This window comes from Macaca nemestrina, chromosome 4, assembly GCF_043159975.1.
Source record: "Macaca nemestrina isolate mMacNem1 chromosome 4, mMacNem.hap1, whole genome shotgun sequence".
Lineage (NCBI taxonomy): Eukaryota > Metazoa > Chordata > Mammalia > Primates > Cercopithecidae > Macaca > Macaca nemestrina.
In genome coordinates this window covers 94,168,242-94,186,320 of record NC_092128.1, presented here as the reverse complement: position 1 = coordinate 94,186,320, position 18,079 = coordinate 94,168,242, and the positions used below count along the sequence as shown (strand labels likewise).

The window sequence follows — 18,079 nt, the reverse complement described above, 5'->3', positions numbered from 1 at the left end:
CACTTGAGGCCATGAGTTAAGAGACTAGCCTGGGCAACATATCCAGATCTTGTCTCTACAAAAATAAATGCTTGCAGGCTGGGTGTGGTGGCTTATGCCTGTAATCCCAGCACTTTGGAAGGCCGAGGCGGGCGGATCACGAGGTCAAGAGATCGAGACCATCCTGGCCAACATGGTGAAACCCCGTCTCTACTAAAAATACAAAAAATTAGCTGGGCATGGTGGCGCATGCCTGTAATCCCAGCTACTTGGGAGGCTGAGGCAGGAGAATCACTTCAACCCAGGAGGCCGAGGCTGCAGTGAGCCGAGGTCACGCCATTGCACTCCAGCCTGTGCAACAAGAGCGAAACTTGTTCTCATAAATAAATAATAAAATGCAATCCATTGAATGGAATACTGTTTAGACCCCTTCTCTACCAATAATTTTTGTTTTAATTAGCCAAGCATGGTGGCACAAACCTTGTGGTTCTAGCTACTTAGGAGACTAAGGCTGGAGGATTGCATACGCCGAGAAGTTTGAGGCCACAGTAAACTATGATCTTGTCACTGCCAGCTTGGGCAACGGAGTGAGACCTTGTCTTTTCTTTTGTTTTGTTTTTTAATGACATTTAGTTTATAGGGCACTCTTACAGAGAAATATTTGTGGATACATAAAAATTGTGTAGCTTTTATTAGTTTATTATACTTTTATTAGTTCAGTCTCAGTAAAAGGCTGAAAGGCATTACCATAAATTTGTTCTTGTCTATTTATATCATCATTTCTTGACTGCTCACTGAGTCTTGTCAGTATACTAGACTGCAAACTAAAGAATAAGATTGGGGGCAGGTTATAAAAAGAACCTGTATAAAGCTTAGCAAACCCTTTTTAATGTTCTGAAGTCAGTTTTTATAAGTGAAATCGCCGGAAACTAGAAAGTATGAAATGGCAGTCTACCTGGGCAACCTACAAAATTAGCTTGAAAAGACTTCAGTCTCCGCTCCCCTGTTGATCTCATAGAATGGGGAATGGGAATTGAACCAAAACTGGAAAATTATTTGGGAAAGTTTATTAACTACTGTTTGTTGATCTCATGGAGTGGGGAATGGGAATTGAACCAGAACTGGAAAATTATTTGGGAAAGTTTATTAACTATTCTTTCTGCTGAGTATATTAAAATGTGTTCTGGACATTGTTGAGGTCTAGAATTGTCTATACAGTGCCCTGTACAAGCTACATTGCTGTCATTTTCAAAATCAGGAGTTTATTTGGATTACAAATACTTTGTGCTTAATTTTAAGTAATGATTACTTCAAGACTGGTGAATTATATGTGACTTTCTGTGCCTGTTCTTTCTAGGCTATGGAAAGGGCAAATGGAATGGAGCTGGATGGTAGAAGAATTCGGGTGGATTATTCTATCACCAAGAGAGCACACACACCAACACCAGGCATCTACATGGGCAGACCAACTCAGTAAGAGTTCAAGTTTCCTAAGCTAAACTATGAAATCCACCAGAAATATGTGCAAAATTTTGATTACTCAGAAAAACTTTTTTCCTATAATTAGAATTGATTTTGGCAAGGGTGTGGGTTTGAGACATGGTCTCACTCTGTGACCCAGGCTGGGCTGCTGTGGCGCCATCTCAGCTCACTGCAACCTCTGCTTCCTGGGTCAAGCAGTCCTCCCACCTCAGCCTCCTGAGTAGCTGGGACTACAGGCACGTGCCACCACGTCCAGCTAATTTTTGTATTTTTTTTGTAGCGATGGGGTTTTGCCATGTGGGATTTTGCCTTGTTGCCCAGGCTGGTCTTGAAATCCTGGGCTGAAGTGATCTGCCCGCCTTGGCCTCCCAAAGTGTAGGATTGCAGGTATGAGCCACCATGCCAGGAGAGAGTTGAAAGTTAAATACATTGTTTTTTGTGTATTTCAGAGGTAAGATTTCACTATGTTGTACAGGCTGGTCTTGAACTCCTGGGCTCAAGCAATCCACCTGCCTCAGCCAGTCTTTTTATTTTTACATACATATGTTTGAGCAACAGGATAAATTAAAACTATCAAAAGTGCATCCTGGCTTTTTTTTCCCCCCAGCCTGGCTGAGCTCTTTGTACTGTACAAGCAGAAAAATTACTGAATACTAGAAAAATATCATAGGCTGTTTAAATATTGATTCTCTTTTTGTTCTTATGTGATTTGGGGAAGTCTCTGTGTTTAAGACAGATTTTATTGATTTTAGCATTTGTTAAAAATGGCTCAACACCTGTAATCCCAGCACTGGGAGGCCAAGGTGGGTGGATCACTTGAGCCCAGGAGTTTATGACCAGCCTGTACAACATGGTGAAATCCCATCTCTCCTTAAAACATACAAAAATTAGCTAGGCATGGTGGCATGTACCTGTAGTCCTAGCTACTCAGGAGGCTGAGGTGGGAGGATTGCTTCAACCTGGGAAGCAGAGTTTGCAGTGAACTGAGGTTGCGCCTCATAAGCTAAAGAATAAAATTGGAGGTAGGTTATAAAAAGAATCTGTAGCACCTTGTGAGCAACCTTGGCTCACTGCAACTTCTTCCTGGGCCAAAGCAATCCTCCCACCTCAGCCTCTGAAGTAGCTGGGACTACATGTGCATGCCGCCATGCTAATTTTTTTGTTTTAAAGAGAGAAGGACTCTCTTAGAGCAAGAGGTCTCATTACATTGCCTGGGTGGGTCTTGAACACCTGGGCTCAAGGAATTCACCCACCTTGACTTCCCAAAGTGCTGAGATTATAGGCATGAGCCACGGTACCCCATCCTGATGTGTAGTGGCTCACACTTGTAATCCCAGCACTTTGGGAGGCCGAGGCAGGCAGATCACTTGAGGCCAGGAGTTCAAATCCATCTTGGGCAACGTGGCAAAACCCTGCTTCTACTAAAAGAAAAATACAAAAATTAGCCAGGTGTGGTGGCACACACCTGTAATCCCAGCTACTCGGGAGCTGAGGCACAAGAATCACTTGAACCTGGGAGGCGGAGGTTGCAGTGAGCCTTGGCGACAGAATGAGATTCTTTCTAAAAACAAAAACAAAAAACGTAAGCAGGGGTTTTGATAATGTTTTTAAATATACAACCCTCCTGGCTGGCTTGTGATGTTCATTGGCCAGGCGCAGTGGCTCACACCTGTAATCCCAACACTTTGGGAGGCCGAGACGGGTGGATCATGAGGTCAGGAGGTTGGGACCACGGTGGAACCCCGTCTCTACTAAAAATACGAAAATTAGCCAGGCGTGGTGGCGGGTGCCTGTAGTCCCAGCTACTTGGGAGGCTGAGGCAGGAGAATGGTGTGAACCCGGGAGGCAGGGCTTGCAGTGAGCTGAGATCGCACCAATACACTCCAGCCTAGGTGACAGAGCAAGATTCTGTCTCAAAAAAATAAAAATAAAATATACAACCAAAGGCAGTATTCACAGAGGTATTTCTTGGGAATAAAAGAAGGAATATAGTCATTCCTTGGTATTCTCTTTGGTGTCCAGAGTTAGTTACTTTAAAATTCTTGGTGTTTATTGCCTTTTAGTCACAGGGATACACCTTTTATTCATTTATTTATTTATTTTACCAGTCTCATTTAGCAGTAGGGATGCATATTAGCATTTTTATACTGCTGCTCAACACAGTGTTTCATCGTTTCAATTTGTTGAAAAGGTTTTGATGATTTGGGCAGTGCATTAATAGAAGAGCAGTTAATAGTTTTGAGAGTTTTGTGAAGTCCTTCTTGGTTATGTATGTAGTGAATAAGGCAAAGCAGAATACCATGGGAGTCACTAAAATGAGATACGGAGGCAATTTCTGATGAAAGGGATGTTCTTTCTCACTTTTCTCTTTTTTAAGGCATTCAATTCTATTAAAGTGTCCTGGAAAATAGTCATTCACACTAATGCAGAATTTTTACATTTTTCTGCAGTAGTGGTGGTGGTGGTGGAGGAGGAGGTGGTGGTGGAGGTGGAGGTGGTGGCAGACGTCGAGATTCTTACTATGATAGAGGATATGATCGTGGGTATGACAGATATGAAGACTATGATTACCGGTACAGGTAATGTTTTAACTTGAGCTTTCTGTTCTAAATTAGATGATAGTAGTGTTTGGCACTTTTATGTTTGATACATATGAATAAAAACTTGATTTTTAAAATAGATCATATATGACGCTTTGGGAACAGAAGTTAGCAATCTGTATATGCCAGTATTTTGTTGTGCTCTTTACTTTTCTGGTCTCATTGGCACCATTAAGTAGTTATCACCTTAGGTACATTATTATTTTGAATGATGAGGAATTTTTATTTTCATCGGCCTCAGTGGAGTGATTATATAGTATGCTAAGTAATCTTTCATTTCTTACAGAAGACGATCACCTTCTCCTTATTATAGTCGATACAGATCACGATCAAGATCTCGTTCCTACAGCCCAAGTATGTGAACTTTGCTTTTGTAGCATTAAAAACCTCATTTCTAATTAATGGCTTACTTTAGAATATTAGAGTATAAGGTGGAAGGTGGCAGTTAATAGTTGGAAAAATATTAGGCAAATTAAACTATAATTGTTAACTTGTTCTTTTTTTTTTTTTTTTTTGCTTTTTCTCTTTTAGGACGCTATTGATAACGGAATGGTTGCAATTAAGGACATTTTTTTCCTCTTTGTTTTCTTTCTTTTTTTTTTTTTTTTCCTGAGACTTCCCCAAGCTTTGGATTCTTCCTACTCCTTAAGAAAAAAAATCGTTGATTTAGCATCTACACTTTTGTCAATTGTGTTGCTGTTTTCCACCCCTTTTAATTATACTCTTAAAGATGTAATTGTTGTCATTTTGAGCAGTTAAACATCTTGAGTATAAAAAGAACCCCAATGTTATGCTTTGTAAATTTTTTTTTTTTTTTTTTTGCTTTTACCTAAACTTCTAACTAATCAAATAAGGAAAGAAACTGTCTTTTTAAAGCTTATTTTGTGTTAGATACTGTATTAGAGATCTGCATTTATCATGAACTCCTTTTTTTAACTTTATTTTCAGGAAAGTAACACATGAAGTAGTTCAGTCGTGTCAGGATTGTCTGGGGTGGAATGGAACAGTCAAGTAGTTGAAAGTTTTTTTTTAGAGATGGAAAGTTTGTGAACTCCTGTAAAACATGCTGTATTTGAAATACATCTGTTAAAACTTAAAAACTAAAGTGTGATTTTTTTGTTGTTATTGTTAAATTTATTGAAGTTTAGTCCCTTAATCAGTGAAGGACGACCCTTATTTATTACCTACAGCAGTTGTATAATTTGCTGTTAGAAATTCTGGTATTGGGACAGTGGATAAGCAGGTTATCATATAGCATAGAATTCTTGAAAGATACATGTGGGGAAAAGTAGTCTCAAATAAAAGCTAATTTCTTTGAAAATGGGATTGTCTCTTTATTGTGGTATAATGGAAAAATATGATTGATTGAGGAACTGGTCCTTTTCCCTCACATCCCCCCAGTGCATATTTATATGAAAGTTTACCCATCCTGAGTTTTAATTTCCCAATGTTTCTCATTTTTAAAAATATTTTTTCTTACACCAGAATGTTATTTCTTGTCTTTTCTTTGGTTCTTTTAAAACCCTTGTTTTTCTTCTCTTTTGGAGGAGACCAAGTTGTAAATATTGAGAATATTCAGTACTAGCACCATGCTGAAGGAAAGATAGGTAGCTAGTATTTCTTTTTTTTTTTTTTTTTGAGACAAGAGTCTCGCTCTGTTGCCCAGGCTGGAGTGCAGTGGCATGATCTTGACTCACTGCAACCTCCGCCTTCTGGGTTCACGCCATTCTCCTCCCTCAGCCTCCCAAGTAACTGGGGCTACAGGCGCCCGCCACCAAGCCTGGCTAATTTTTTCTATTTTTAGTAGAGATGAGGTTTCACCGTGTTAGCTAGGATGGTCTCCATCTCCTGACCTCGTGATCTGCCTGCCTCAGCGTCCCAAAGTGCTGGGATTACAGGTGTGAGCCACCGCGCCTGGCCGGTAGGTAGCTAATATCTTAAAAAGTCTGACTATATTCCAGTAGAAAACACACATTTTTAAATGACCATAAAGTAAAAGAAGAGGAGGGTGTTTCAAGTGACCTTTATAAAAAAGGTGTTAGGGGACCGGGCGCAGTGCTAACACCTGTAATCCCAGCATTTGGGAGGCCGAGGCGAGCAGATCACGAAGTCAGGAGATTGAGACCATCCTGGCTAACACGGTGAAACCCCGTCTCTACTAAAAATACAAAAAAATTAGCCGGGCATGGTGGCGGGCACCTGTAATCCCAGCTACTCAGGAGGCTGAAGCAGGAGGATCACTTGAACCCAGGAGGTGGGGGTCGCAGTGAGCCAAGATCATGCCACTGCACTCCAGCCTTAGAGACAGAGTGAGACTGCCGTCTCATTAAAAAAAAGGCTGGGGGCCGGGCGCGGTGGCTCAAGCCTGTAATCCCAGCACTTTGGGAGGCCGAGGCGGGTGGATCACGAGGTCAGGAGATCGAGACTATCCTGGCTAACATGGTGAAACCCCATCTCTACTAAAAATACAAAAAACTAGCCGGGCGTGGTGGCGGGCGCCTGTAGTCTCAGCTACTTGGGAGGCTGAGGCGGGAGAATGGCGTGAACCCGGGAGGCGGAGCTTGCAGTGAGCCGAGATCACGCCACTGCACTCCAGCCTGGGAGACACAGCGAGACTCCGTCTCAAAAAAAAAAAAAAAAAAAAAGGCTGGGAGCAGTGGCTCATGCCTGTAATCCCAGCACTTTGGGAGGCCGAGGCGGGCGGATCACCTGAGCTCAGGAGTTCAAGACCAGACTGGCCAACGTGGTGAAACCCCGTCTCTACTAAAACTACAAAAATTAGCCGGGTGTGTTGGCACGCACCTATAATCACAACTACTCAGGAGGCAGAGGCAGGAGAATCGTGTGAACCCGGGAGGTGGAGGTTGCAGTGAGCGAAGATCGTACCAGTGCACTCTAGCCTGGGCAACAGAGTAAGGCTCCATCTCTAAAAGAAAAAAAAAAAACATTAGGGCCAGGCGTGGTGGCTCATGCCTGTAATTCCAGCAGTTTGGGAGGTTGAGCAGGTGGATCACTTGAGGTCAAGAGTTCAAGACCAGCCTGGCTAAAGTGGTCTCAAAAAGTGTTAGGGGATTGAAGCCTCAGACATCTTTTGTTCTGTTTGAAACAGGGTCTCTGTCACCCAGGCTGGGTGTAGAGACCACCCAACCCTTGCCTCCCAGGCTAAAGCAATCCTCCCACCTCAGCCACCTACAGTGCTGGGATTACAGGCATGAGCCACCATGCCCAGCTAGACATCTTTATTTAAAAGCTTACTTTTTGAAAGACTTGTCTTTTTTAAATAATAAATTTATTATTAAAAATTATTTTAAATAAATTTTGCGACTAGGGAGCTGAGCAGAGTAGAGTGCACCTATAGTCACAGCTTCTTGGAACGCTGAGGTAGGACGATTGCTTGAGTTCAGGAATTCAAGGCTGCATTGTGCTATTATGTTATGATTGTGCTTGTGAATAACCACTGCACTCCAGCTGGACAACGTAGTGAGAACCCTGTCTCTAATAATAAAGGTTTGGTTTGGCTTTAATAATAAAAAGAACCTATAGTTCTGAATAGAACATTGTTCACTTTAAAAGACAAGCAGTATATCAACACTGAAAACATTAGCCGCAATCCGGAAGACAGGTTTTTTTGTTTTTGAGACGTGGTCTCGCACTTGTTGCCCAGGCTGGGGTGCAATGGCGTGATCTCGGCTCACCACAACCTCCACCTTCCGGGTTCAAGCGATTCTCCTGCCTCAGCCTCCCAAGTAGCTGGGATTACAGGCATGTGCCACCACCCCAGCTAATTTTGTATTTTTAGTAGAGACGGGGTTTCTCCATGTTGGTCAGGCTGGTCTTGAACTCCCAACCTCAGGTGATCTGCCCACCTCGGCCTCCGAAAGTGCTAGGATTACAGGTGTGAGCCACCGTGCCTGGCCTGGAAGACAATATTTATTAAGAGAGATAGTAGGCTGGGTGCGGTGGCTTATGCCTGTAATCCCAGCACTTTGGGAGGCTGAGGCAGGTGGATCACGAGGTCAGGAGGTCGAGACCATCCTGGCTAACATGGTGAAACCCTGTCTCTACTAAAAATACAAAAAATTAGCCAGGCGTGGTGGTGGGCCCCTGTAGTCCCAGCTACTTGGGAGGCTGAGGCAGGACAATGGTATGAATCGGGGAGGCAGAGCTTGCAGTAAGCCAAGATCACGCCACTGCACTCCAGCCTGGGGGACAGAGCGAGACTCCGCCTCAAAAAACAAAAAAAAATTACTTTTTGGGCTGGGCGTGGTGGGTTATGTCTGTAATCCTAGCACTTTGTGGGGCAGAGGCAGGTGGATCCACCTGAGGTCAGGAGTTTGAGACTCACCTGACCAACATGGTGAAACCCAGTCTCTACTAAAAATACAAAAATTAGCCAGGGATGGTGGCATGTGCCTGTACTCCCCGCTACTCAGGAGGCTGAGGCAGGAGAATCACTTGAACCTGGGAGGCAGAGGTAGCAGTGAACAGAGAGCACCACTGTACTCCAGCCTGGGCAACAGAGCAAGACTCAAAAAAAAAAAAGATGGTATTATACAAAGAAAACTAAGGTTATATACTCAATTATTTACAACACAAAATTAGTTTAAAATGACTATCCTATTAATCCCTTAGAGGTGGATGAATGGATACATGGGTAGTTGAGGTACTAGTTTTAGACTGTTATAAAGTATGGCTCCAATCACTAGGAAAAATTCAAAGTGTGTATATAGAGGAATGGGGAGTTAGTGTTTTTTTTGTGGTGGTGGTGGTTTTTTGTTTTATTTTGTTTTTGAGACAGTCTTGCTCTGTTGTCCAGGCTGGAATATAGTGGCACGATCTCAGCTCACTGCAGCTTCCACCTCCTAGATTCAAGCGATTCTCCTGCCTCGGCCTCTGAGTAGCTGGGACTACAGCCGTGTGCCACCACGCCCGACTAATTTTTTTTTTTTTTTTTTTTTTTTTTTAGTAGAGATGGAGTTTCACCATGTTGGCCAGGATGGTCTTGATCTCCTGACTTTGTGATCCGCCGGCCTCGGCCTGCCAAAGTGTTGGGATTAAGGCATGAGCCACCGTGCCCAGCTGGGGAGTTAGTATTTAATGGGTATAGTTTCAAGTGCATGGATACATGGGTAATTGAGGTACTAGTTTCAGACTGTTACAGAGTATGGCTCCAAACACTAGGAAAAATTCAAAGTATATACAGAGAGAGGAAATGGGGAGTTAGTGTTTAATCTATAGTTTCAAGTATGTATAGCAAAAAAAAAAAAAAAAAATTCCACATATATGTAGTTTGTTGCTACATAACTGTTCCTGGTATACTCTGCAATTTGAAAGTTGTAAAATGATTAACCAATGAGGTAACTTCCTTGCTTTGTGACTGCTGCACAGAATGGTGCCTGGCATGGAGTAGGTATCCAATAAATATTTGCATAAATGAATGAGGATAGAAGAGTAATTGAAAGAGCTAAAGTATAAGGGCAGTGTGACAGAAGGGATCTCGGCTGAAAATAATCATGACAACCCTAACAACGGTTGAAAATCACTTTTAGTAATCTGTGTAATAAGGGAAGAAAAATGGCAGTTTAATTATCATTAAAGTGTTGGTGCTTAAGTCACCTTGAAAATTCATTTATGGCTGGGTACAGTGGCTCACGCCTGTAATCCCAACTCTTTGAGAGGCCAAGGCAGGCAGATCACGAGGTCAGGAAATCGAGACCATTCTGGCTAACACGATAAAACCCTGTCTCTACTAAAAATTAAAAAATTAGCCGGGTGTGGTGGCATGCACCTGTGGTCCCAACTACTCTGGAGGCTGAGGCAGGAGAATCGCTTGAACCCGGGAGGCGGAAGTTGCAGTGAGCTGAGATTGTGCCACTGCACTCCAGCCTAGGCGACAGAGCGAGACTCCATCTCCAAATAAAAAAAGAAAATTCATTTATATGAAATACTGGGATCCCTGATTATATATGTCAGATAAGTTAAGCATTCTATTTGATATTCACAAGAATATCAAGTGCAAACAGGTCACAATGGGCCGGGCGCGGTGGCTCGCGCCTGTAATCCCAGCAACTTTGGGAGGCTGAGGCGGGCAGATCACCTGGTCGGGAGTTGACCAGCCTGACCAATATGGAGAAACCCCGTCTCTACTAAAAATACATAATTAGCTGGGCTTGGTGACGCATGCCTGTAATCCCAGCTACTCAGGAGGCTGAGGCAAGAGAATCGCTTGAACCCGGGAGGTGGAGGTTGCAGTGAACTGAGATCACGCCATTGCACTCCAGCCTGGGTAACAAGAGTGAAACTCTGTCTCAAAAAAAAAAAAAGTCACAATGGAAAATGTTCTTTTTTTGAAACTTAAAAGGGATATGGATTTATATTCTTTTTTTGAGATGGAGCCTCACTCTGTCACCCGGCCCAGGCTAGAGTGCAGTGGCGCGATCTCAGCTCATTGCAACCTCTGCCTTCCGGGTTCAAGCGATTCTCCTGCCTCAGCCTCCAGAGTAGCTGGGACTACAGGCGCGCGCTACCACGCCCAGCTACTTTTTTTGTATTTTTAGTGGAGTCAGGGTTTCACCATGTTGGCCAGGATGGTCTTGATCGATTGACCTCGTGATCTGCCCACCTCAGCCTCCCATATTGCTGGGATTACAGATGTGAGCTACGGCGCCCGGCTGGATTTATTTCAAATACTCTAACAAAGCTATTGATACATTATTTTCACAAACTTCCACCTGAAATTTAGCATTTCCTTCAACAATGAATGTAGGCAAAGTTTCAAACCTGTCTTTGTAAAGGCATACACATATATTTGTAATCAAACTTTTAATAAAATTTATCATTTTAAAGTATGGTTTGTATGCTTTGGTTGTTCTTAAGGTGATTTAGAGTTTATACTATTTTTTAACAACAAATTATTAAATTCGTTATTAAAGTGCAAAGCTCAAATGAAGAAAATGAAAAACATTTGTTGTCTTTTATGTATATATCCTGAATTCATACTACTGAATGGGAAAACCTAGTACTATAAATATTTCAATCCTTACCTCCAAATGTATATTATTGTACACTTCATGGAGTTACAGTGAGAATGCACCAGCAGGGTGTCTTAAGTTAAACATTCAGACTTAGAAAACCATTAGTCCACATTTGGCATATTCACTTCGAAAAATACAGGATAGGAAGCAGCAAGTAGGGCAGTGCCAGGCATTCCACAGGAAACCTTGTAGCAGTTCACACAGCAATACAACTTAGGTGTGAGATGTGAGATCCACATCACACAAGTGCACAAGACACCTGGTTTTAAAAGTTTTATGACCCAGTACCCACAGGCATCGCTTCCAAGCTTCCTGAGACACATGCCTCTTATGTCATTGCACTTAAGATGTAGTGTCTCCATTGGATACTTTAGTTTCTCCCAGTCCAGACACAATTTACCAGTCAAATCATTTTTACCACAAGCAATGTTGTAACATAGTTGACATACTATCCTTACCAGGGTACCAGAGAAACAACTAGAAATTTAATGAAAGGCCAAATTCCTACACTGAAGGGGAAAGGTCTTATTAAACAGTTTATAGTTGTCCCTACAAGATTTGGGACTGGGGGCTGGAAGTTCAATGAAATAGTTCCAAAGATCACATGGAAGAATGTACTTAGAAATGAATAAACAATCAGGAATAGACTCCAGACTAGATCCAAGTACCTATGAAAACTTACATGGGCTGGGCGTGGTGGCTCATGCCTGTAATCCCAGCACTTAGGGAGGCTGACGCAGGAGGATCACTTGAGCCCAGGAGTTCAAGACTAGCCTGGACGACATAGTGAGATCCCCATCTCTACAAAAAATAAAAAATTTGCTGAGTTTGATGGTGCATACCTGTAGTCCTAGCTACTCAGGAGGCTGATGTGTAAGTTGAGCCTGGGAGATCCAGGCTGCAGTGAGCCATGGTTGTGCCACTGCACTCCAGCCTAGCTGACAGAATGAGACCCTGTCTCAAAAAAGGAAAGAAAACTTGTGTACTTACACGATAAAGGTGGCATTTTATTTTTTATGGGAAAATGACAAATCAATAAAGGATGGTATATGGCTATTTGGAAGAAAATAGATTTAGACTCCTGCCTCATACAATATTGCAACAATACAAATTATAGGTGGGTTAATATATAAATGTAAAAAAACTATATGTTATTATTTGGCAACCACAATAATAATAGTTGATAAGAGAAGTCTCTGATGGGTACTAAAACTAGTACATAAAAATTTCAGGAATAGGCCGGGTGTGGTGGCTTATGTCTGTAATTCCAGCACTTTAAGAGGCCGAGGCCGGTGGATCACCTGAGGTCAGGAGTTCAAGATCAGCCTGGCCAACATGGTGAAACCCCGTCTCTACTAAAAATAAAAAATTAGCCAGGTGTGGTGGCACACGTCTATAGTCCCAGCTACGCAGGAGGCTGAGGCAGCAGAATCGCTTGAACCTGGGAGGCGGAGGTTGCAGTGAGCTGAGATCGCGCCACTGCACTCCAGCCTGGGCCTGGCGACAGAGTAAGACTCCATCTCAAACAAACAAACAAAAAAAAATTCAGGAATAACAAGGAATTTATATAATCTGAAAATATATCTTCCCAAGCTACTTATTACAAATAAGAAAAAACTTTGGGCCAGGCATGGTGGCTCACACCTGTAATCCTAGCACTTTGGGAGGCTGAGGCAGGCGGATTGCCTGAGTTCAGGAGTTTGAAACCAGCCTGGGCAACACAGTGAAACCCTGTCTCTACTAAAAACATCAAAAAAATAGCCAGATGTGGCAGCATACCCCTGTAGTCCCAGCTACTCGGGAGGCCAAGGCAGGAGAATTGCTTGAAACTGGGAGACATGGGTTGCAGTAGGAAAGCGGTTGCAGTAAGCCAAGATCATGCCACTGCAGTGCAGCCTGGGTGACAGAGCGAGACTCCATCTCCAAAAAAAAAAAAAAAAAAAAAATGAAAACAAAACAAAAAAACTGTAAATTTACACTGGAGAAACCTGGCATATCAAACCATGGGATTAAAGTTAATATCATCAGTAATGGGAATAATGGATATCATGTGCTTCCTGATGCACTAAAGACATTGGTGATATTTCACAAAAAATAAGTATAATCACTGCTATAATCAGAAAAAATCAGATACCCCCCAATTGAGAAGTAGTCTATAAAATAATTGACTTGGGAGCTTAAACAATTTCAATATTATAAAAGATAAAGACAGGAGTATTTCAGATTAAAGGAGACTGAAAAGACATGATAACTAAATTCAAGCCATGATCTGGGGTTTTTCTTTTTTTTTTTTTTTTTTGAGACGGAGTCTTGCTCTGTCGCCCAGCTGGAGTGCAGTGGCTGGATCTCAGCTCACTCAAGCTCCGCCTCCCGGGTTCACGCCATTCTCCTGCCTCAGCCTCCCGAGTAGCTGGGACTACAGGCGCCCGCCACCTCGCCCGGCTAGTTTTTTGTATTTTTTAGTAGAGACGGGATTTCACCGTGTTAGCCAGGATGGTCTCGATCTCCTGACCTCGTGATCCGCCCGTCTCGGCCTCCCAAAGTGCCAGGATTACAGGCTTGAGCCACCGCGCCCGGCTAAATTCTTTTTTTGAGACAGAGTCTCGCTCTGTCACCCAGGCTGGAGTACACTGGTGTAATCTCGGCTCACTGCAACCTCTGCCTTTCAGATTCAAGTGATTCTCCCACCGCAGCCTCCTGAGTAGCTGGGATTACAGGCACGTGCCACCACATCTGGCTAATTTTTGTATTTTTAGTAGAGATGGGGTTTCACCATGTTGGCGAGACTGGTCTCAAACTCCTGAACTTAGGTGATCCTTCAGCCTCGGCCTCTCAAAGTGCTGGGATTACAGGCGTAAGCCACCACACCCAGTCATTTTTAAAACTCTTTTTAAAACATGATTTTAAAAATAATTTCATTTTCAATCATAGGGGTATTATACAATCATTTGTTAGCCATTCTTCTATCCCCTCCGGTTTTTGTTTTGTTTTGTTTTGTTTTGTTTTTGAGATGGAGTCTTGCTCTGTCGTCCAGGCTGGAGTGCAGTGGCGTGATCTCGGCTCACCGTAACTTCCGCCTCCTGGGTTCAAGCAATTCTCCCACCTCAGCCTCCCGAGTAGCTGGGATTACAGGCATGCGCCACCACGCCCGGCTAAATTTTGTATTTTTGTAGAGACGGGATTTCACCATGTTGGCCAGGCTGGTCTTGAACTCCTGGCCTCAGGTGATCCACCAGCCTCGGCCGCCCAAATTGCTGGATTACAGGCGTGAGCCACCGAGCCTGGCTATCCCCCTCCCTTTTTTCTTTTTTTGAGACTGTGTCTCTCTCTGCCCAGGCTGGAGTACAGTGGTGGGATCTCTGCTCACTGCAGCCTCCACTTTTCAGGCTTAATTGATGCTCCTGCCTCAGCCTCCCAAGTAGCTGGGACTATAGACATATGCCACCATGCCCAGCTCATTTTCGTATATTTTTTGTAGAGTCAAGGTTTCCCCATGTTGCCCAGGCTGGTCTCTAACTCCTGGACTCAAGTGATCCATCTGCCTCTGCCTTCCAAAGTGCTGAGAATACAGGCATGAGCCACTGGACCCAGCTATGCCCCTCTTTAAAATCAGCTTTATTGAGGTTAGTTAATACACATAAAATTGACTTTTTTAAACAAAATCTTCCTTTGAACACAAAAAATTCACCACTTTGAGAGTAATATTGTAATGTTTTGATTAAATGTACACAGGGTTTACATCAATTTTTTTCTGTAGCACAAGTCCAATAAAGGATACATTAATTTGTAATCTATTTTGACAGCTACAAAGCAGAAATCTTTCCATATAAGTTATTCTTAGAACTTCTTTAGTACCGAGTATATTTAAGTCAATTCTATGAATTGACTTTCAAAACAGACTGAATTGGTGTAAAAAAAAGAACGTTAAATTCTATTTTAAGTAAAAGTTAACTAAATTAAGCCCTCTGTAAACTAAGGCTTACTCTACTTTTATTTATTGGGAGACAAGGTCTCCCTCTGTTGCCCAGGCTGGAATGCAGTGGTGCGATCATAACACTGCAGCCTCCTCAGCCGAGCACAGTGGCTCGCGCCTGTAATGCAAGCACTTTGGGAAGCGGAGGTGGGTGGATCACCTGAGGTCAGGAGTTTGAGACCAGCCTGGCCAACATGGTGAAACCCCGTCTCTATTAAAAATACAAAAGTTAGCTGGGCATGGTGGTGCACCTCTGTAATCCCAGCTACTCGGGAGGCTGAGGTGGGCGAATTGCTTGAACCCAGGAGTCGGATGCTGCAGTGAGCTGCGATGGCACCATTGCACTCCAGCCTGGGTGACAGAGCAAGACCCCATGTCAAAACAAAAACAAAACAAAACACTGCAGCCTCTAACTCCTGGGCTCAGTTCATCCCCCTTCTTCAGCCTTCGGAGTTGCTGGGACTACAGGTGTTGCCACCACTCTCAGCTAATTGTTCAATTTTTTTGTAGTGACAGGGTCTTTCTATGTTGCCCAGACTGGTCCTGGCTTCAAGCCATCCTCCCGTTTTGGCCTCCCAAAGTGTTAGGAGTATAGGTGTGAGCCACTGCACCCAGCCTACTGTACTTTTAGATGACAGACGTGTGTCATAAGAAAACACTGTAATCCCAGCACTTTGGGAGGCTGAGACGGGCGGATCATGAGGTCAGGAGATCGAGACCATCCTGGCTAACACGGTGAAACCCCGTCTCTACTAAAAAATACAAAAAACTAGCCGGGCGAAGTGGCGGGTGCCTGTAGTCCCAGCTACTGGGGAGGCTGAGGCAGGAGAATGGCGTGAACCCGAGAGGAGGAGCTTGCAGTGAGCTGAGATCCGTTCACTGCACTCCAGCCTGGGTGACAGAGCAAGACTCCGTCTCAAAAAAAAAAAAAAAAAAAAAAAAAAAAGAAAACAAAGTGCTAACTAAATTTTTATTGTTTATTTTTTTTTGAGATGGAATCTTGCTGTCACCCAGGCTGGAGTGTAGTGGCACGATCTCAGCTCACTGCAATCTCTGCCTCCCAGGTTCAAGTGATTCTCCTGCCTCAGCCTCCCCAGTGGCTGGGACTACAGGTGCCCGCCACCATGCCCAGCTAATTGTTGTATTTTTAGTAGAGACAGGGTTTCACCATATTGGCCAGGCTGATCTCAAACTCCAGACCTTGTTGTCCACCCGCCTCGGACTCCCAAAGTGCTGGGATTACAGGAGTGAACCACCACACCTGGCCATAACCAAAATTTTATTTAGTGAAACAATTTTCATACTATGGCCTTTAGTCTATAGAGAGAAATTTAGAAAATGCTCTATAATTTCCATAGTAAAATGCAATTAGAGTTAATTTTAAGGTGTGGGAAGATTGCTAAAAGTTATTTATTGGGCTGGGTGCACTGGTTTATGCCTGAAATCCCAGGCTGGGAGGCCAAGGCGGGTGAAACACCTGAGGTCAGGAGTTCGAGACCAGCCTGGTCAACATAGTGAAACCTATCTCTACAAAAAAATTAGCCAGGCGTGGTGATGGGTGCCTGTAATCCCGGCTACCCAAGGTGGCTGAGGCAGGAGAACTGCTTGAACCCAGGACGCAGAGGTTGAGGTGAGCTGAGATCATGTCACTGCACTCCAGGCTGGACAACAGGGCAAGACTCTGTCTCAAAAACAAACAAAACCAAAAAAAAATTAAAGTAGTCAATCTATCTGCTTTTTTAATTCTCTTTAGTAACGTACCTATCTCTAGGTTGAGTAATGTCTTAAAATTGTCTAATTCAACTTTCTATCTAATGATTGTATCCCTTCTAAAATAAGATATTATTTAGAGTAGCTAGTTTAAGGAAATGGGTTTTAACCTAGGGTCCATGGCTAGGGGGTAATGGATAAACTTTAAGAGAGATCATAACCCTTTGAACACACATTCAGAACTTGATGTGCTTGCATTTGTGTGTGTGTGTTTTTTTTTCTTTTCTTTTTTGAGACAGGGTCTTGCTCTGTCATCTAAGCTGGAGTGCAATGGCGCGATCTCGGCTCACTGCAAGCTCTGCCTCCTGGGGTTCAAGCGATTCTCCTGCCTCAGCCTCCAGAGTACCTGGGATTGTAGGCGCCCGCCACCACACCTGGCTAATTTTTGTATTTTTAGTAGAGACGGGGTTTCTCCATGTTTGCCAGGCTGGTCTCGAGCTCCTGACCTCAAGTGATCCACCCACCTCAGCCTCCCAAAGTGCTGGGATTACAGGCATGAACCACCACCCCCCCGCCTTGTGTGTATTTTTTCTAAGGAAAGTTAAGTGGTTCCATCAGATTCTGAAAGGTGTTCCTGGCTGGCATGGTGGCTTATGCCTGTAATCTCAACATTTTGGGAGGCCAAAGTGGGTGGATCACTTGAGGTCAGGAGTTAAGACCAGCCTGGCCAACATGGAGAAACCCCGTCTCTACTAAAAATACAAAAATTAGCCAGGTGTGGTGGTGGGCGCCTACAATCTCAGGTACTCTGGAGGCTGAGGCAGGAGAATTGCTTGAACCCAGGAGGCAGAGGCTGCAGTGAGCCGAGATTGTGCCACTGCACTCCAGCCTGGGCGACAAGGGCAAGACTGTCTCAAAAACAAGAAAAAAAAAAAAAGATTTAGATACATTCCTAAACAAAAGCTTTAAAATGAGACATTAGAGAAAACTAAAGGCTGGTCTGAGTGCAGTGGTGTTTACAACTAATTGATCACAACCAGTTATAGACTTCTCAGTTCCTTCTCCACTCCCACTGCTTCACTTGATTAGCCAGGAAGGAAGGAGGGAATGGAGGAAGGGAGGGAGAGAGGGAGAGTGGGAGAGAAGGAGGGAGGGAGGGAGCAAGGGAGGGACCAAGGAAGGGAGGGACCAAGGGAGGGAGGGAAGGAGGGGAAGAAGGAGGAGGAGGAGGAAGAAGGAGGAGGAGGAGGAAGAAAGCTAAGAGCAGCTTGGGTAGTTTTCCACACATAAGAATAACATGA

General features: G+C 43.6%; 1 protein-coding gene across 5 annotated transcripts in view; it reads left to right on the top strand.

The window, feature by feature from the left end:
• Positions 1-5,382, top strand: part of LOC105475693 (transformer 2 alpha homolog) — a 29,097-nt gene extending 23,715 nt beyond the window's left edge. For 4 of the 5 annotated variants that reach the window (XM_071094935.1, XM_011731166.2, XM_011731167.2 and 1 more), the window contains 4 exons: positions 1,337-1,452; positions 3,912-4,040; positions 4,348-4,415; positions 4,593-5,382. In XM_071094935.1, coding sequence (XP_070951036.1) covers positions 1,337-1,452; positions 3,912-4,040; positions 4,348-4,415; positions 4,593-4,603 — 324 coding nt within the window. In that variant the 3' untranslated portion in view covers positions 4,604-5,382. The remainder of the gene's footprint in view (positions 1-1,336; positions 1,453-3,911; positions 4,041-4,347; positions 4,416-4,592) is intronic. The other variant, XM_071094934.1, reaches the window with a different exon arrangement.
• Positions 5,383-18,079: the final 12,697 nt, after the last annotated feature.